The sequence below is a fragment of the Oncorhynchus tshawytscha genome, linkage group LG17, assembly GCF_018296145.1.
Source record: "Oncorhynchus tshawytscha isolate Ot180627B linkage group LG17, Otsh_v2.0, whole genome shotgun sequence".
NCBI classification, from domain to species: Eukaryota; Metazoa; Chordata; class Actinopteri; order Salmoniformes; family Salmonidae; genus Oncorhynchus; species Oncorhynchus tshawytscha.
In genome coordinates this window covers 23,950,722-23,971,552 of record NC_056445.1, presented here as the reverse complement: position 1 = coordinate 23,971,552, position 20,831 = coordinate 23,950,722, and the positions used below count along the sequence as shown (strand labels likewise).

Here is a 20,831-nt window from a genome sequence, read left to right as displayed (position 1 = left end):
GCGAACAACCGTTGATATATCCACTGGCAGCAGAATTTAGGTAAATGACTCGTCAAACATGTGTTTCTCCGCCCCCATCCATTCAAGTGCGACACTTGTCATTTGTCACCTGAAGCGACAGGCAGTGCTAGTCTGTAATACCCGACCCGAACTGTGGGATTTAGGATTTTACCGTTATTTAGCCCACCACATCAAAATGACTTGGAGACTTTTGGTCCTCGGGGGGGCATGCTTGCTTCTTCTGGGTGTGAGGGGTCAGTGCAAAGAGCAACGAAACAGGAGAACGGTGTCTTTCCATCAGACTCAGCAAGATGGGGACCAACGCCAAGTCCTCTCACGGCCAGTAAGGGATACCACAGCTTCTCCAAGACCCACTTTCACCGCTTGTAAACTCCCTCTCACACCATTAGAACACCGGGTGTTGGATCAAAATACACACGAGGTGAGAGCATATATCAGTGCTGTTTTTGACGTAATTTATCAATTACTATAGCATCAACACCGCAGTTTTTCTTTTGCCATTGCATAAATGAATGCAAATGTATCATAATATGTCATCATGATGATTAATGCTTGCATTATTAATGATTTTGTGTTGGGCTACTTGGGGTTTTTGAGGGTAGGGCTACTTGGATTGTCACTAGGTTCATCAGCTCTGAAGGTGTGATGTTATGGGTGTATGTGAGGAAAAAGATTAAGTTGAGTCTCACTCGCTCTCTTTCTCAATTCAATTTGCTTTACTGGTATGACGTGACAATGTGTCAAAGCTTTCTTTGGAGATTTACAATATTTACATAATTAATAATAATTGATATTGTCAACTGGACAACAGTAACAAAAATAACCAAGGGTAAAAATAACCATGCATTGAATAATAACAATAAGCATAGAGGACATGTGCAGGTTGGTTGGTCCGTCAGACACTGTCCCTCATCTTATGTCTCTCTCTCTCTCTCTCTCTCTCTCTCTCTCTCTCTCTTTCACTCTCTCTGTCTCTCTCTCTTTCACTCTCTGTCTTTCTTTCTCTCTCTTCCTTCAGACAGGGTTTCATGGTGACGATGGCTCCAGTTTTACTGTCACATGGGTTGGAGACGGGACAGGGGTACGTATGGTCGTCACTTAATGGATGATGGATGTAGCATCATTGTCATCATCACTCATTGGGTGCATCTGAAAGGGGTGCAGCTCAGTACGCTGGAGTAGCTTCCTCCCCTCGTTTCCTCTCTTTCTCCTGCGGTAACCAGACAGTGAGGCAACGTGATCATTTGCTTTCACCTGTCCAGTTCTCTCACACCGATGCAGATGAAGGAAAGGAAAGGGGACGAGGAGAGAGGAAACCTTTTAAACCTTTGACAATAGTTTTTTAATTTGGTTGATTGAGTGATTGGTTAATTTATTGATTTGTTGATTGAGTGATTGATTGAGTGAGTGACTGAGTGAGTGATTGAGTGATTGCTTGTAGTGACGGGTGGATAAATGGGAATTGCTAACTGCATAAACTGGTAATAGTACAGTCATGGTGAAGTTTAGCCAAGTGTTCATTTGTGTCCCACCAGGTAATCTTGGTGTTGTCTACAATCAGTGCTCCTCTAGATTCCTTCTTCGAGGGCGGTTCTTCACGATTGTACCGCAGGTTAGTGGATGGTGGCAATATGTCTGTCTGTTTGTGTCTCTAGATGAACCGAGCCAGTGTTCTGACATTTTGGCACGTTACACTCCCCTCTCAGTGCAGACTATGGCAAGTCTTTCCATGATATTTCTCATCTCATCAATAACACCTTCATAAGGAAGGAATTTGGACTTCAGGCTGGACCAGGGAACTCTCAACAGGTAAGCTGCCTGATCACAAGTGTACATGCAGGAAAGCATTCTGGCTGATGACAGTCTGTGTGTGTGTCTGTGTGTATGTGTGTGTGTTTGTGACTGTCTGGCGTACATGTGCAGACACGTCAGCCGTCTTGGTTCTTGCTGTCCAATCAGCTTGAGCCACCACAGCTCAGTTTCAACACTCTCCTCCACATGCCACTGTGGTCACGCTGCTCAGAACACTGGTGTGAAGACTAGACAGTGAGAACAACAAAACCACCAAACCCATTGCACCTAAACAACCACAACAGGGTGGTATCCATTAGGGCACAACGTAGCAAAACAATTTGCAACAGAAAATGTTCAGAAACAAAAGCAAGCGTTTCTTATTGGACAAATTCAGGTCTGTTGCAGTTTGCTTTTGTCTGTTTTGCATCTAATGAATACACCCCAGGATGAGGCCTCATAGTTTTATGTTGGGGGAGGTGATTTATATGAAGACAATAGAGGAGACAAGTGGAGGAAGCCAGTTTAGACTATTGAGATGCACATTAAGGCAACCTTCCATAACGTATGGTGCTTGTTCTGATTGACAGGTGATTCTGACTGCAGACATACCGGTTTTGGACAACCCCGGTGGCGTCATCTTTACCTCAACTGATGCCGGAGTGTCGTTTAAGTCTGTCCAGTTGCCTTTTCACCCGGCCCAGCCAATCACCTTCCACTTCTTGAATCCCGAGTACTTAGTGGTCATCAGCATAGATGTGAGTAAATAAACAAACATGCTCTTTATCTCTTTGTGATCACACTCACCTCACACATACGCACACATGATCACACACGGCACATACACACACAAATACACACACATACAGTACATACATACAGTACATAAAGGTGCCACTTGTAAAAATCACTGGTAGAAAAAAATATAATAGTTAACCTAATTTCAGTTTATGTGACAAAACAAGCAAGTATAGTGTAGAGAATCATCTAAACCGCTGAGAAATATATTTTCCATAACCAAAAATATTGTATTTTCAGCTATTTGAAGCTGGTGTACAAAACCAAAAGTAAAAGATGCAAGACCTAAACTTAATAACAGAAGGCATAGTAATAGCACAGATAAAACAGATCTACCACTTCTTAGACTTGCTTTCAATGAGAATTACAGATCTATAACTCACATTTCTATGGGAATTTGGTCGGGTTGCCCAAAAAGTTACATATTCCAGCATTAAATACACATTCTCCTATGCTTTTTTCACTTGCAGGGTGGCCTGTGGCTTTCTCTGGACTTTGGGACTGTGTGGAAAAAGGTTCACGAAGGAACACAATCTTTCACGTGGTGAGAACAAACGGGGCATACACACACACACACACACACACACACACACACACACACACACACACACACACACACACACACACACACACACACACACACACACACACACACACACACACACACACAGAGCTCAGTTTGATCAGCCATGCCCAGACAAAGAGAGGAGGTGTGTCGTGTTCAATCTAAATACTGACTTCAATACATCAATGTAGTAAACACACAGAGCTCATAAAGCACACATGTCTACAGTCTGTTGTCTGTTGTTTGACTGAATTGGAATGTTTAGCCCAGGTCTGGTGGCAACTATAGTGTGTCTGGTAGGAGTGAGAAGCTCCTATTTGTTAAGTCCCTAAAGGTACATTTTCACTTAGTCATGCATTGATATCAATCAATGGGAGCCTAAGTGAAAATGACTTGAGTGTAAGTTATAGGATTTGCCCCTATGTAATAAAAAGTAACAACATGTAATAAATATGATTATTAACTGGGTCTCTCTCTCTCTCTTTCTCTCTCTCTCTCTCTCTCTCTCTCTCTCCTTATTTTGCCAGGGGCTCCGGCATCACTCTCTTCTTCAGCTTCAGTCCCAAAGGAACAGGTGAGAGCGGGGTCGTATTCATTAGTACACACCGTAGCAACAAGTTTGTTTTCTTCTGTTTGGGCGCTGGTCTAGTAATGTGTTGTGTCGTTAGTGGAGGCAGACAGAAGAGGAGAGCTGTTCCTAAAGAGGACAGAAGACCTGGGGAAGACGTTCACCACCGTGGCACACAGCATCTTCTCCTTTGGCTATGTAGGAGGCTTCCTCTTCACCTCAGTCATAGAGACACTGGTGAGACACACACACTGATGCAACCAAACACACACACACACACACGCAAGCAAGCGTACACATACATGCACACACACACACACACACACACACACACACACACACACACACACACACACACACACACACACACACACACACACACACACACACACACACACACACACACATGCAAGCACACACACACACACACACACACACACACACACACACACACACACACACACACGGGTATCAACATATAAGCTGACATATACAATCATTTACACTCTGTGTTATTCTGTGTTATTTCCACTCACTCTGCCTTTCATTGGTCCAGTCAGTCAACAGTCCTACACCACATTGTGATTCTTGCTTGGTTAGATCTGTGTTGTGACTAAGTGATTCTCTCCCAGGGAGCCTTGGCTAGATCTGTGTTGTGACTAAGTGATTCTCTCCCAGGGAGCCTTGGTTAGATTTGTGTTGTGACTAAGTGATTCTCTCCTAGGGAGCCCCACGTGTCATCTATGTGTCCTCAGACCAAGGGGACCAATTCAACAAGGCCCAGCTCCCCTCCGCCTCCACTGAGCAGGTAGGACAGGCTCTTGTCTGTCTGTCTGTCTGTCTGTCTGTCTGTCTGTCTGTCTGTCTGTCTGTCTGTCTGTCTGTCTGTCTGTCTGTCTGTCTGTCTGTCTGTCTGTCTGTCTGTCTGTCTGTCCATTATGTCCCTCTGTACCCCACTATGTCCCCTCAGTCCTCACTTCATTCTATTGTCCCCTGTCTATGGCTATTATGGTAACCGTATTACCACCACACCTGAATTCGGAGTTGCGTCCCCCTATGTGTCTGTCTTCATTCACTTGTATCCTACTTCTTAGCTGAAATGCCTGTGAGAAGGCCCGATCACGTGACGGGCATTGGATATTAAAAATGTAGATATCTGAGAGAGCCATGTGAGTGAGAGGTGAGCACAGCAGCTGGGAGAAGGGAATTATAATTATTATATTCAGCCAAAGGGCACAGCGGCCACTTTGGCCACAAAGGCATGGATTTTTTAGGGGACATTACGGCCACACAAAGGGGGTTGCCGCCGGGAAATTTGAGGCCTGGTTAGAAAACTATCAAGTGCTTGTCAAATTGTGAATGAGAGACTGATGAAGTGTGTGTAGCTTGAACAATAAACAAATAAGAGCTCGTGCCTTTCATGCAACTATTTTTCAAATCAATATTAGAGTCGCATCATACAGCCTTAGAATGTATAGAAATCTGAACATATAGCCCAACGTTTGTGTCACAACTAAAGTTGCATTAAATAACTCTAAATGAAGCATATAGGAGGACCAGTTTCTTTGTTAACCACTCAACACAGAATAGCAGCATGTGCGCGCTTCCTTTGAAATCGTTTGGAGAAAAGATCCTTTCTATTTTATGAATCTATGTTTGATTGTATTCTTCATACTATAAAATAATACAATTAATAACGTTCATTAACCGTGAGACTGGCAGCTATTTGCTTGACAATCTCCGTCTGAAAAAATGTCATGACCGCCACAATCCTACCCTTGTCCATCTCTCCTGTTCCTCTGTACTGTTGTCTTCCTGTCCCTGTCTTCTCCTGTCTCTCTGTTCCCCCTGTCCCTCTGTCTCTGTCCCTCTATCTGTCCCCCTGCCATAAATTCATTTTAAAATATCTCAAAATTCCAGATCAGGGTGACAGCATTTCGTCAAGTACACGGTAAAGAATCTGTCACAACAATTGACAAGACATAGTACAGATTAAAAACCACATTGTGACAAAGTAACTACAAGATATCGTAACTGTCACCAAGGGTCTGGTCTAGAAGCTCTTGAAAGAGGAAGTAGGGGTTTGGAAGACGTTTACTCATATCAGGAGGAGACCGTTTGGCAACTTTCCATTACAACACATAACGTAACGACAGATGCACACACCTGGTCTTGCCACAGACAAAGACACACACACATACCATCCCCTGCTCTCCTCTCTCTCCCTCAACTCCCTCCCAAACTGTATCTTGCTGACGAGACAGAAACAAAGATATACTCTCACGATGATTAAAGGCTTAGAAATGGGAGAACACACAAACACACACACACACACACACACACACACACACACACACACACACACACACACACACACACACACACACACACACACACACACACACACACACACAGCTAATTGGGGGAGGCATTACAATAACGCAAACGGTTCCACACATGTCTTAATGATTCATTTTCTCACCTGTATACATGTGTGTGTGTGTTTCCAGTTCTACTCAGTTCTGGATGGGGATGAGGACATGATTTTCATGCATGTGGACAATCCAGGAGGTACTGTAGGGGAAAGGAGTGAACTTCATCGTCTTACACACATCTTACACACACTCTGTCACACGCACACACTCTAGTCTCTGTTTCTATCTCACATTCTCTCCCTCTCTCTCTTTCACACATTCTAACTCACACACTCACACATGCTTTTCAAGTATAGACAAAGGACATATGAGCCACATGGATCCGTCTTTAGATCAAACATTAAAGTTTACTCATGTATTTTGCTCAGCAGCGATCGTGTCTGGAACTGTACATCTATCTCATCTAGATCTATGGCTCTCTCAGTTCTACTAACCCTGATATGTCTGTCTCAGGTCTACTAACTCTAACCCTGATATGTCTGTCTCAGTTATACTAACCCTGATATGTCTGTCTCAGTTATACTAACCCTGATATGTCTGTCTCAGTTCTGCTAACTATAACCCTGATATGTCTGTCTCAGTTCTACTAACTCTAACCCTGATATATCTGTCTCAGTTATACTAACCCTGATATGTCTGTCTCAGTTATACTAACCCTGATATGTCTGTCTCAGTTCTGCTAACTCTAACCAGGATATGTCTGTCTCAGTCCTAGTAACTCTAATCCTGATATGTCTGTCTCAGTTCTACTAACCCTGATATGTCTGTCTCAGTCCTACTAACTCTAATCCTGATCTGTCTGTCTCAGTCCTGTTATACTAACCCTGATATGTCTGTCTCAGTTATACTAACCCTGATATGTCTGTCTCAGTTCTGCTAACTCTAACCAGGATATGTCTGTCTCAGTCCTAGTAACTCTAACCCTGATATATCTGTCTCAGTTATACTAACCCTGATATGTCTGTCTCAGTTATACTAACCCTGATATGTCTGTCTCAGTCCTACTAACTCTAATCCTGATATGTCTGTCTCAGTCCTACTAACTCTAATCCTGATATGTCTGTCTCAGTCCTACTAACTCTAATCCTGATATGTCTGTCTCAGTCCTACTAACTCTATCCGGGATATGTCTCTCTCAGTCCTACTAACTCTAATCCTGATATGTCTGTCTCAGTTCTACTAACCCTGATATGTCTGTCTCAGTCCTACTAACTCTAATACTGATATGCCTGTCTCAGTCCTACTAACTCTAACCCTGATATGTCTGTCTCAGTTCTACTAACTCTAACCTTGATATGCCTGTCTCAGTTATACTGACCCTGATATGTCTGTCTCAGTTCTACTAACCCTGATATGTCTGTCTCAGTTCTACTAACTCTAACCTTGATATGCCTGTCCCAGTCCTGCTAACCCTGATATGTCTGTCTCAGTCCTACTAACTCTAATCCTGATTTGTCTGTCTCAGTCCTACTAACTCTAATCCTGATATGTCTGTCTCAGTTCTACTAGTCCTGATATGTCTGTATCAGTTCTACTAACCCTGATATGTCTGTCTCAGTCCTACTAACCCTGATATGTCTGTCTCAGTCCTACTAACCCTGATATGTCTGTCTCAGTCCTACTAACTCTAATCCTGATATGTCTGTCTCAGTCCTACTAACTCTAATCCTGATATGTCTGTCTCAGTCCTACTAACTCTAATCCTGATCTGTCTGTCTCAGTTCTACTAACCCTGATATGTCTGTCTCAGTCCTACTAACTCTAATCCTGATATGTCTGTCTCAGTTCTACTAGTCCTGATATGTCTGTATCAGTTCTACTAACCCTGATATGTCTGTCTCAGTCCTACTAACCCTGATATGTCTGTCTCAGTCCTACTAACCCTGATATGTCTGTCTCAGTCCTACTAACCCTGATATGTCTGTCTCAGTTATACTAACCCTGATATGTCTGTCTCAGTCCTACTAACTCTGATATGTCTGTCTCAGTTCTGCTAACTCTAACCAGGATATGTCTGTCTCAGTCCTAGTAACTCTAATCCTGATATGTATGTCTCAGTTCTACTAACCCTGATATGTCTGTCTCAGTCCTACTAACTCTAATCCTGATTTGTCTGTCTCTGTTCTACTAATTCTATCCGGGATATGTCTCTCTCAGTTCTACTAACTCTAACCCTGATATGTCTGTCTCAGTCCTACTAACCCTGATATGTCTGTCTCAGTCCTACTAACCCTGATATGTCTGTCTCAGTCCTACTAACCCTGATATGTCTGTCTCAGTTATGCTAACCCTGATATGTCTGTCTCAGTCCTACTAATCCTGATATGTCTGTCTCAGTCCTACTAACTCTAACCCTGATATGTCTGTCTCAGTTCTACTAACCCTGATATGTCTGTCTCAGTCCTACTAACTCTAACCCTGATATGTCTGTCTCAGTTCTACTAACCCTGATATGTCTGTCTCAGTCCTACTAACTCTAATCCTGATATGCCTGTCTCAGTCCTACTAACTCTAACCCTGATATGTCTGTCTCAGTCCTACTAACTCTAACCCTGATATGTCTGTCTCAGTTATACTAACCCTGATATGTCTGTCTCAGTTCTACTAACCCTGATATGTCTGTCTCAGTCCTACTAACTCTAATACTGATATGCCTGTCTCAGTCCTACTAACTCTAACCCTGATATGTCTGTCTCAGTCCTACTAACTGTCTAACCTCTGATATGTCTGTCTCAGTTATACTACCCCTGATATGTCTGTCTCAGTTCTACTAACCCTGATATGTCTGTCTCAGTTATACTAACCCTGATATGTCTGTCTCAGTCCTACTAACTCTAATCCTGATATGTCTGTCTCAGTCCTACTAACCCTGATATGTCTGTCTCAGTCCTACTAACTCTAATCCTGATATGTCTGTATCAGTTCTACTACCCTGCTTGCTGCAATGGAAAAGCTTGAGTTTGTTAGAGAGAAAGAGGAATGACTGGTTTCACAAGTTCTCAGTATTGCTGACAAATCATCCGATCATACAGGCTGTGTGTGTCTGTGTGTGTCTTCTGTGTCAGTGCATACAGTAGGTGTCTATGGGTGGAGGGCCGAGGCGTTTGTGCCACTCAGCTGAATGGAGAAGATAAGAAGGAGGGGTTTTATCTGAGTGGGGGAAGGTTTGAGGTAGATAGACACATTGATAGGCTAGAATAACAGCAGACACAGCTCTGGGTATCAGGGTACAGGGTACACACACACACACACACACACACACACACACACACACACACACACACACACACACACACACAGCAACACATGGTATAAAGGGATTTTAAGGCCAGTATGTCATATGCAAACTATTTACCACTAAGTGCTGACGTAAGTTGTTTCTACATCTTTGATGTCAGGAGGGTTCTTGACACCATTTATTGATGTTTACAGCCCCTCATCACTATGCCGACTCATAGAGGGCTGTGTCAGCACAGTTGGGTTTGTTCCCAAGCCTACAGAAGACACTGTATTTCTTCCATCCGTGTGTGTGTTGTCTCATGGGGTTGGGATAGAGTAATAATAAATGACTATTCCTTCTACAGTGCCTTGCGAAAGTATTCGGCCCCCTTGAACTTTGCGACCTTTTGCCACATTTCAGGCTTCAAACATAAAGATATAAAACTGTATTTTTTTGTGAAGAATCAACAACAAGTGGGACACGATCATGAAGTGGAAACACATTTATTGGATATTTCAAACTTTTTTAACAAATCAAAAACTGAAAAATTGGGCGTGAAAAATTATTCAGCCCCTTTACTTTCAGTGCAGCAAACTCTCTCCAGAAGTTCAGTGAGGATCTCTGAATGATCCAATGTTGACCTAAATGACTAATGATGATAAATACAATCCACCTGTGTGTAATCAAGTCTCCGTATAAATGCACCTGCACTGTGATAGTCTCAGAGGTCCGTTAAAAGCGCAGAGAGCATCATGAAGAACAAGGAACACACCAGGCAGGTCCGAGATACTGTTGTGAAGAAGTTTAAAGCCGGATTTGGATACAAAACGATTTTCCCAAGCTTTAAACATCCCAAGGAGCACTGTGCAAGCGATAATATTGAAATGGAAGGAGTATCAGACCACTGCAAATCTACCAAGACCTGGCCGTCCCTCTAACCTTTCAGCTCATACAAGGAGAAGACTGATCAGAGATGCAGCCAAGAGGCCCATGATCACTCTGGATGAACTGCAGAGATCTACAGCTGAGGTGGGAGACTCTGTCCATAGGACAACAATCAGTCGAATATTGCACAAATCTGGCCTTTATGGAAGAGTGGCAAGAAGAAAGCCATTTCTTAAAGATATCCATAAAAAGTGTTGTTTAAAGTTTGCCACAAGCCACCTGGGAGACACACCAAACATGTGGAAGAAGGTGCTCTGGTCAGATGAAACCAAAATGGAACTTTTAGGCAACAATGCAAAACGTTATGTTTGGCGTAAAAGCAACACAGCGCCTCACCCTGAACACACCATCCCCACTGTCAAACATGGTGGTGGCAGCATCATGGTTTGGGCCTGCTTTTCTTCAGCAGGGACAGGGAAGATGGTTAAAATTGATGGGAAGATGGATGGAGCCAAATACAGGACCATTCTGGAAGAAAACCTGATGGAGTCTGCAAAAGACCTGAGACTGGGACGGAGATTTGTCTTCCAACAAGACAATGATCCAAAACATAAAGCAAAATCTACAATGGAATGGTTCAAAAATAAACATATCCAGGTGTTAGAATGGCCAAGTCAAAGTCCAGACCTGAATCCAATCGAGAATCTGTGGAAAGAACTGAAAACTGCAGTTCACAAATGCTCTCCATCCAACTTCACTGAGCTCGAGCTGTTTTGCAAGGAGGAATGGGAAAAAATTTCAGTCTCTCGATGTGCAAAACTGATAGAGACATACCCCAAGCGACTTACAGCTGTAATCGCAGCAAAAGGTGGCGCTACAAAGTATGAACTTAAGGGGGCTGAATAATTTTGCACGCCCAATTTTTCCGTTTTTGATTTGTTAAAAAAGTTTGAAATATCCAATAAATGTTGTTCCACTTCATGATTGTGTCCCACTTGTTGTTGATTCTTCACAAAAAAAATACAGTTTTATATCTTTATGTTTGAAGCCTGAAATGTGGCAAAAGGTCGCAAAGTTCAAGGGGGCCGAATACTTTCGCAAGGCACTGTATATTAAACTGTTTGATTATATTGACTTTCTATTCTATTGTACCATACTCTACTGTCTTCTATCCTCCAGAGGAAAGCTACTTTGGGACGGTGTACACATCAGATGACCGGGGCATCCTGTACTCTAAATCTCTAGAGCGCCACCTGTTTGGTGGGGAAGGGAAGAGCGACTTCACCAACGTCACCTCCATGAGAGGAGTGTACCTCACCAACATACTGGAGGAGGGTACGCAACTACGCATCAACACAATCTGGGTCGTATTCTTTAGGAACATTAACAGTTCGAAACGGGGAGGGACTCTTATAATCTACACCCGTCACAGCCAGAAGAGGACTGGCCACCCCTCAGAGCCTGCTTCCTCTCTAGGTTTCTTCAAATGGTTCTGGCCTTTCTTGGGAGTTTTTCCAAGCCACCGTGCTTCTACATCTGCATGGCTTGCTGTTTGGGGTTTTAGGCCTGGTTTCTGTTTAAGCACTTAGTGACAACTGCCAATGTTAAAAGGGCTTTGTAAATACATTTGATTGATTGATACCTGAACTTGTCCAATATAAAATGCATGTAGTTTATGGGGGGGGGTTCAACTTGCTGATTAAAGTGTGAATGCAAGTATTTTTTAGTGGCAGAAATATGACAATTACTAATCGAATGACTAATTACTAATCCAAACTAAAACGTTTTTTCCTGGGTATTGTTTTTGACAGACGGCCGCATTCGGACAGTCATTTCATTTAACCGAGGGGGAGAGTGGACACTCCTCAACAAGCCCCAGAATGTTGAGTGTGGTGTGGATTCAAGAAATGATGTGAGAACTAACTTCATTCCCTCCTCTGACAATTAAGTGTCTCGAGTAGAGTATGTTGATGCTTATTATATGATTGTGAACACTGGATTCTTGTGTGTGTGTGTGTGTGTGTGCATGTGCGTGTGTGTGTGCGTGTGTGTGGTGTGTTTGTGACAGTGTAACTTGCACATCCACGGTGAATACAGTCGCTACAACGGCATCACTCCCATGCTGCCTCTCTCTGACCCCACTGCCGTTGGCCTTGTCATCGCCCACGGTAACCAAACTGTCAATCATACATATCAAAGACATGTTGCATTGTGAAACTTCTGTATTACCGTAGTGTACAGGATGTTGTGCACTACATTTAGCATTGTAGGGAATCTTGAATAGTCTACACAGGAAATTCTTCCGCCCCTAATAATTCGGTCATCACTACAAATAGCTGATCCCATATATAGTGCACTATATACAGTGCCTTGCGAAAGTATTCGGCCCCCTTGAACTTTGCGACCTTTTGCCACATTTCAGGCTTCAAACATAAAGATATAAAACTGTATTTTTTTGTGAAGAATCAACGACAAGTGGGACACGATCATGAAGTGGAACCACATTTATTGGATATTTCAAACTTTTTTAACAAATCAAAAACTGAAAAATTGGGCGTGCAAAATTATTCAGCCCCTTTACTTTCAGTGCAGCAAACTCTCTCCAGAAGTTCAGTGAGGATCTCTGAATGATCCAATGTTGACCTAAATGACTAATGAAGATAAATACAATCCACCTGTGTGTAATCAAGTCTCCGTATAAATGCACCTGCACTGTGATAGTCTCAGAGGTCCGTTAAAAGCGCAGAGAGCATCATGAAGAACAAGGAACACACCAGGCAGGTCCGAGATACTGTTGTGAAGAAGTTTAAAGCTGGATTTGGATACAAAAAAAATTCCCAAGCTTTAAACATCCCAAGGAGCACTGTGCAAGCGATAATATTGAAATGGAAGGAGTATCAGACCACTGCAAATCTACCAAGACCTGGCCGTCCCTCTAAACTTTCAGCTCATACAAGGAGAAGACTGATCAGAGATGCAGCCAAGAGGCCCATGATCACTCTGGATGAACTGCAGAGATCTACAGCTGAGGTGGGAGACTCTGTCCATAGGACAACAATCAGTCGTATATTGCACAAATCTGGCCTTTATGGAAGAGTGGCAAGAAGAAAGCCATTTCTTAAAGATATCCATAAAATGTGTTGTTTAAAGTTTGCCACAAGCCACCTGGGAGACACACCAAACATGTGGAAGAAGGTGCTCTGGTCAGATGAAACCAAAATTGAACTTTTTGGCAACAATGCAAAATGTTATGTTTGGCGTAAAAGCAACACAGCTCATCATTCTGAACACACCATCCCCACTGTCAAACATGGTGGTGGCAACATCATGGTTTGGGCCTGCTTTTCTTCAGCAGGGACAGGGAAGATGGTTAAAATTGATGGGAAGATGGATGGAGCCAAATACAGGACCATTCTGGAAGAGAACCTGATGGAGTCTGCAAAAGACCTGAGACTGGGACGGAGATTTGTCTTCCAACAAGACAATGATCCAAAACATAAAGCAAAATCTACAATGGAATGGTTCAAAAATAAACATATCCAGGTGTTAGAATGGCCAAGTCAAAGTCCAGACCTGAATCCAATCGAGAATCTGTGGAAAGAACTGAAAACTGCTGTTCACAAATGCTCTCCATCCAACCTCACTGAGCTCGAGCTGTTTTGCAAGGAGGAATGGGAAAAAATTTCAGTCTCTCGATGTGCAAAACTGATAGTGACATACCCCAAGCGACTTACAGCTGTAATCGCAGCAAAAGGTGGCGCTACAAAGTATTAACTTAAGGGGGCTGAATAATTTTGCATGCCCAATTTTTCAGTTTTTGATTTGTTAAAAAAGTTTGAAATATCCAATAAATGTCGTTCCACTTCATGATTGTGTCCCACTTGTTGTTGATTCTTCACAAAAAAGTTTTATATCTTTATGTTTGAAGCCTGAAATGTAGCAAAAGGTCGCAAAGTTCAAGGGGGCCGAATACTTTCGCAAGGCACTGTATGCCCGGTCCCCATTCGTTCCCTTACCATTTAATGTTTGCAGATCAGTAATGTGAGATCAGTATGGTGAAAGCTTCTCCACTACACTGGTTATCTCTATCCAGGCCCTTCATGTCAGAAAACATTGGAGGGGTAGGAAGACATTTGGGACCGGATGACTGACAGATAAAACATGCTTTCGGACACATCCCCCACCCTCTAGCTGTCCCAGAATGTGTGTGACCTTTCTATGACCTTTGACCGGTCAGGCAGTGTGGGGGACTCCATCTCGTCAACACGGCCTGACGTGTACGTGTCGGAGGACGGGGGGTACAAGTGGAGGGGTTCCCTGAGGGGGCCCCATCACTACAGCATCCTGGACGCTGGGGGGCTCGTCGTGGCTGTGGAGGCCCACCCCATGGACGGCCAAATCAACACCATCAAGTACTGAACACCAAACGCACGCACACACACACAGTCAGTGGCATGTAGAAAGATTGGCTGTAAGAAAGATGCTTTTTATTCACACCCCCACCCAAGCGACATCCTCTGAGTGTTTTGTGTGTGTGTGTCTGTGTCTGTGTTTGACTATGGAGTGTGTGTGTCTATCCGCTCTTCTCTCCCTATGAAGTTGTGAATGTGTCTAAGCAGTCCACTATCCGGTAACTCTGTATGTGTGTGTTTTAATACTGTGTACTTCATGCGTGTGTGTGTGTGCTTGCACGTTCACATTCAGATGTTTATACAGGGCCGTATTCATTAGGCACCAAACGAAAGAAATCAACCTTAACTTTGTCCAATAGAAAGGCTTGTTTTAGTTTTCCGTTGCAAAGCGTTTTGTGACTCTGTGCACTACTGAAAACGACCATGTATGTCATTGTGCATCAACCCAGGTTCTCCACAGATGAGGGCCAGTGTTGGAAGGTGTACAACTTTACAGAGCAGCCCATCTTCTTCGCTGGCCTGACATCCGAGCCGGGCACCAAGACCATGAACATCAGCGTGTGGGGCTACCGGCCCGAGGAAGACCACCAGCCCATGTGGGTGGTGGTCACCATTGACTTCCAGAGTCTCCTCACCAGAGAGTGTGGGTGAATCTCAATTATATTTTCTTGATTCTTTGTGTCCTGTGTCTACTCGTCTCCTTGTCAAAACTCAGTGGAGGAGAATGTCTGAGAGGAGGAACCTTGGATCTTCTACTCTAATGCTTTTTGAGAAGGAGGTGAAGGAGAGTCGTCACGAGGAATCAAGGAAAGATGATTGAGATTCCCCCTGTGAGTCATTTGTTTGTTGTCAAATATACTATCTCCAAGGATCATAATCATTAAACAAACAACAGACATTTCACAAGGAATGAAACAGTAGCTATCTTTCTATTGTCAGAATACCCAAAGAGTGTCGTCAAATATGTGGTTTCCATATGTTTGATGTGTTTGATACCATTCCATTGATTCCATTCCAGCTAATACAATGAGTTTGCCCTCCTATAGATCCTTCCACAAGCCACCTTTGGTATGCACCCCTGTGGGTCACTAGGAACGGAATTGAACATACTGATATCGATAAATATATACTAAAATTGGCAAGTCTCAATAGCCTCTCTAACCGGGGCGGCAGGGTAGCCTAGTGGTTAGAGGGTTGGACTAGTAACCGGAAGGTTGCAAGTTCAAATCCCTGAGCTGACAAGGAGAGAGACTTGCTAATTTTAGTATATATTTATCTGCCCCTGAACAGGCAGTTAACCCACTGTTCCTAGGCCGTCATTGAAAATAAGAATTTGTTCTTAACTGACTTGCCTAGTAAAATAAAGGTAAAATTAAATTAAAATTGGTTAACATTGGTTTCCTATAGGTGGTAACCAGGACTATGTTCAGTGGTTGGCCCATGCCACAGAGGGCGGGGACTTGGCCACAGAGGGGTGTGTCTTGGGCTACAAGGAGATCTTCAGGAGGCTGAGGAAGCTGTCCGTCTGCAGGAATGGACGGGACTACGTGGTTAGCAGGCAGAAAAGCCCCTGCCCCTGCACCAGAGAGGACTACCTATGGTAAGAAACACTGTCAGGGGTCCAGTCTAAACTGACAAGGCTATTCAGTTATGGTCCTGGAGGACCGTAACACTACTGGGTCGTAATTCAGTAGTAACCAGAAGAAAACAAACTGAAACAAAGGAACTACCTGAACTTAGGAAACACTCGTTTTTTTGTCTGATGAAAAAAAAAAATGCTTTGTTGTGCCCTAATAAATTCAACCCTGGTTTTCATTCTCTCCCTCTAGTCAGGGATACATTCAGATACAGAAAACCAGAAGTTGAAAGTTGTCCATTTAAAGGCACAATCTGTTACTTAATTTATAGTAAAAAAGTATTTTTTTCTCTAATTGTGCCTTTGAGGCAAAGGCAGAGTCAACGCAGACCCAAACATAACATTACCAACAAGGCATATGCTGTGTCTGTGGTTGAAATGGCCTAACATGTCTCTCCTTTCCAACAGTGACTATGGTTACTATCGTCATGAGAACAGTTCAGAGTGTATGAGACAACTGGACACTGCAGACCACGCCCTGGAGGTGTGTCTAAATGGAGAGGAGGAGGAGCTTAGGACATCGGGGTAATTATGACACACACAAATTTGTTTTATTATCCTTGTGGGCACCAAACAATTGATTCCCATTGAAAATCCTATTTTTCCTGACCCTAACCCTAACTCTAACCATAACCCCTAACCTTAACTCCTAACCCTAACTCCTAACCCCTAACCCTAATAGTATCCCTAACCCTAAACTTAACCCCTAAGCCTTTTTAACCTTTTTCCTTGTGGGGACCGGCGTAATGTGGTCCCCACAAAGATAGTCAAACCAAACACACACACACAGTTCACCATGTGGTCTCCATGTGTAGGTACCGTAAGGTTCCCAGTGATAAGTGTGAGGGAGGTTTCACTCCCCTGCTCATAAAGGAGACAGTCAACAGGCATTGTGGGAACTCCAGTCAGCCCCCCACTGCCAGCCCATATTCTGAAACCCCGGTGAGTGTGACCTGTGCGTGTGCATCTGCGAGATCTTGTGTGGGTCTCCTTTGAGTGTGTGTGTGCTTGGGTTATTGCTCACGGTGTGAAAGGTGTGACTTACCTGGGCATAATGTAACAGTGTTCTTCATTCTCGGGAGACACACATTGTGAGCTGGGTTTTGTTCCAGCCCAGTACTAACACACCTGATTCAATCAATCAATGGCTTGATAACTGGTTGATGAGTTGAATCAGTTGTGTCAGCGGTGTGCTGGAACAAAAGCCTACACACCCTCTGGGTACTTCCGCATCAGAAAATACAGTCCCACATATTAGATGATGCATTGCGTCACATGATAAAGGTTTATAGCGTTTAGAATATTATGACCAGAAATATGATAATGCTATGTCTGTATTTCAGAGAGAGAAGATGCTGTTGATCGTAGTTTGTGTTGGATCAGGGATTGTCATTCTGGTGGCTGTTGCCGCTGCTGTCTATACTGTAAGGAGAATGGGCTATGGAAATAGGTGAGCCTCGTACACATTTATCCGCAGCATGCAAGAACACACACACACACACACAGACACACACTGCTCAGGTACAAGTGCATATTGAAATGCCTGCTTCCGTTCTGGTCCTAAATATTGACATGCCTTGTGGCTCTGCTCCGCCCCCTACAGGGCGCCAATGTATCGCTTCTCTGTCCTGCAGCTTCAGGACAACGACTGCTCCATTGCCGCCGACCCAGAGAGTGTCGCCAGTAGCAACGGAACATCAGTCTTCCCAGTGGATTCAGATGATGTGAGTGTTATTAGCTTTAACATGGTGGCTAAAGGCACTCAGGATTTATAGGACATTTTGTGTGCAAGGCATAAAGGCTAAATGTGTGTGAACTTGTGCATTTAAGGGCAGCGTTATGGTCATGTTGGCCTGTCAATTGTTTTAAATGAACGATGATCCATTTACAAGACGTAATGTGGAAAATATTGATACCTTCCCTCTGTTGTCCCCCCCGTTTTGTAGGATCTTATTGAATGAACAACATGAGATGAAATATCTTGACGATGATCTCCAGAGCTTGGCCATTTGGATGCATGGCATTCCACTTGTTGTATTACGTACCTGTTGCATCTCAATGGAAAGATGTCTAGGGTTTGTAAGGAACAAATTGCAGATGTCATGTAGATGGTATGCAGATGTCCCAAGGTATTTATTGAGCGAAGAACACTGGACACTGGTTGAACCAACGTAGAATAGACGTTGAATTTAGTTTATTTCAAGTTTCACTGCTCTGTTTTTAAGTATTTCATGAATTAACAGTTTGTCTCTGTCTGATGATATTATTTATGTGTGGAACACTTTCTTCAACTTGCACAATTTTGTATGGCGCTTGCAACGCAATTGATAGTGGGTTGGATTCTCGATTTGGATAAAAGCGTCTGCTAAATGGCCTATATTTATTATTATTATTATTATTATTATTACCACTGTTCACTAGTCTGTATTTTGATGAGGCCCTGAATAATGTGCATTCCTAATAAATCAATACAGTAATGTTAGAATAGCGATGTAATGGAAATAAAGTGCCTGATTACCTCAGTTATTCTGTATTTACTCTGCAGGAACAATCAACTGTTATCTGTTATTCACTGTAAATGTATTCCTCATTTCTCTACTCCTTTATCTTTAACTCTGCATTGTTGGAAAAGGCCCCGTGAGTCTACACCTGTTGTTTATGAAGCATGTGACAAATAACATATAATTGATTTGACATGTAGAGTGGATCCCACAGCAAGTAGAGATTACTATCAACTTGTTTTGTATTTGAATAGATTATCTTCTGTTAGTCAGCACCTCACCTAAAGTGTCTATGTTCTTTAATTGTTTTACTTCCTAGATGGATTTTTTTCTTGCCTTATTGCTTACCTGTACAATGTGCTACATGGGCTAGGGCTTCACCCGATGGGTTCTACTTGTTCTTTCTGGGCAAGATCACCCACAAATGAAATCCCTGTTTGAATTCTTTAAAAGTGCATCATTTCTTCCTCGTTGATTAGAAATCATTGGAAAGGTAAAAGCCACGTGATGGTGCCCTTGCATTTACTTGTCCAATCTTGTAATAATGATCAATGATTGCCGGGTGCAGGAGGAAGGAGGCACTTTTCATTCAACTACTCTCCCCACACAAGAGGGCGCTGTGTAGCATATCCTCTCCCGAAGGGTCTTTTGCCAAGTCTAGCGTCTATGCTTTGCCCCTCCTTTAGAGCTGATATGACTTCGAGTGTGTGTCATGAACAACAGCACTAGCAACAAAAGTGAAAATGACTGTTTGCCTTCAAAATAAAAGTCCCCCATTGAAACTGATGCCAAAGGATGAAAATAGTGGAATTATGCCACAATTGGACTAGATAATGGTAAACAAGTTTGTTTTATAATGTTGGTATAAACATTTAACAAAAGACAATTTAACACAAAACATAAAATTCAGTTGAAATCGCACTGTGGATGTATATAGACTTAAGAATTGCATTGGAGGCATACTTAAATTGCAATGTACAGCCTTACCCATGGATCTTGGGTCCATGAAATGGGGTATCAGCCTACTCAGTGACACCTACAGATTACATTGCTTAAAAAGTTTACACAAATACTAGCGTCTTAGCTTTTATTACAGAACTTTAAATTTCGGAGGTCCCCTCACTATTCAGCCAATTGTATGTATTGGACATTTATATTGCAATGTACAGCCTTACCTATGGATCTTGGGTCCATGAAATTGGGTATCAGCCTATTCAGTGACACCAACAGATTACAATTTACACAAATATTAGCTTTGTTGCTCTAATTGCGGGACTTTAACAGGAGCATTTTTCTCTGCTCATGCAGGAGTAATAAAGGCCTAGTTAACTAATTTTGTAAAATAAAAATATACTATTATTACTTTTTATTTTTATTTATCAGGGGCTTCCCGCGGATATAGAACTCACACTGTAGAACAATAGGTGGAAACACAGAGCTAGATAAGAGGAACAGGTGGCCGTGTTCAGGTTGTAAATGGCAGCGAGTAGCGTGGATGAAAAGGAGGAAATTGAGAAAAGGTTGGAATGGCAACAGCTGTGCTGGAATGAGAACAATATGGGTGTCAGTTCTGATTATATAGAGCGGGAGAATGAGGGTCAAGGACTTAAATGGTCTGTAGTGGAGACACACAGGAAGAAGAGAGATCATGATACAGAAAGCAGTGGAGCGTCTAGGAAAGAAAGCATAAAGATGGCCAAGGTTGGAAGCAAGAGTCATAATGTGTCAGAGTGAAAAGTGGTGATGGTGTTTGATGAGACCAAAGGGCCTCATTTACACCCTATCTGACTAACCAATGCCTTGGAGAAAGAGATAGGTGAAGTCAAACTGTCCCGGTTCATTGGAAAGGTAAATTGCTAATATTTTGTGGTAGCCAGGCTCAGAAAGGGAAGATTCTGCAAATGGAAAAGCTTATTGGGATGAAGCTCAAAAGCCATATCCCTGGGGCTTATGCTAGGTTGAGGGGAGTCATCACTGGGGCCCCAATATCTATGTCCAA

At 42.9% G+C, this 20,831-nt stretch overlaps 1 protein-coding gene across 1 annotated transcript; it reads left to right on the top strand.

Annotated features, from left to right (window-relative positions):
• Positions 1-311: 311 nt before the first annotated feature.
• On the top strand, positions 312-18,853 carry LOC112233911 (sortilin). The gene is made up of 22 exons (XM_042299990.1): positions 312-343; positions 411-442; positions 1,044-1,102; positions 1,557-1,633; positions 1,728-1,830; positions 2,403-2,570; positions 3,081-3,154; positions 3,703-3,749; positions 3,844-3,980; positions 4,468-4,551; positions 6,254-6,314; positions 11,463-11,618; positions 12,095-12,195; positions 12,352-12,451; positions 14,521-14,695; positions 15,145-15,338; positions 16,103-16,295; positions 16,740-16,856; positions 17,147-17,273; positions 17,675-17,781; positions 17,935-18,055; positions 18,278-18,853. Exons 1-22 carry the CDS (start codon positions 312-314, stop codon positions 18,290-18,292), a joined length of 2,280 nt encoding a protein of 759 aa, XP_042155924.1. The 3' UTR covers positions 18,293-18,853.
• The last annotated feature ends 1,978 nt before the right edge of the window (positions 18,854-20,831 follow it).

What these genes read in the sequence shown, in the direction of transcription:
- LOC112233911 (XM_042299990.1), top strand. Translation starts at nt 312, where the DNA reads ATGGGGACCAACGCCAAGTCCTCTCACGGCCA. An exon ending in GCATGTGGACAATCCAGGAG is followed by an intron (nt 6,315 to 11,462) that starts GTACTGTAGGGG and finishes TCTATCCTCCAG; the next exon opens with AGGAAAGCTACTTTGGGACG. An exon ending in GAGTCTCCTCACCAGAGAGT is followed by an intron (nt 15,339 to 16,102) that starts GTGGGTGAATCT and finishes GGTTTCCTATAG; the next exon opens with GTGGTAACCAGGACTATGTT.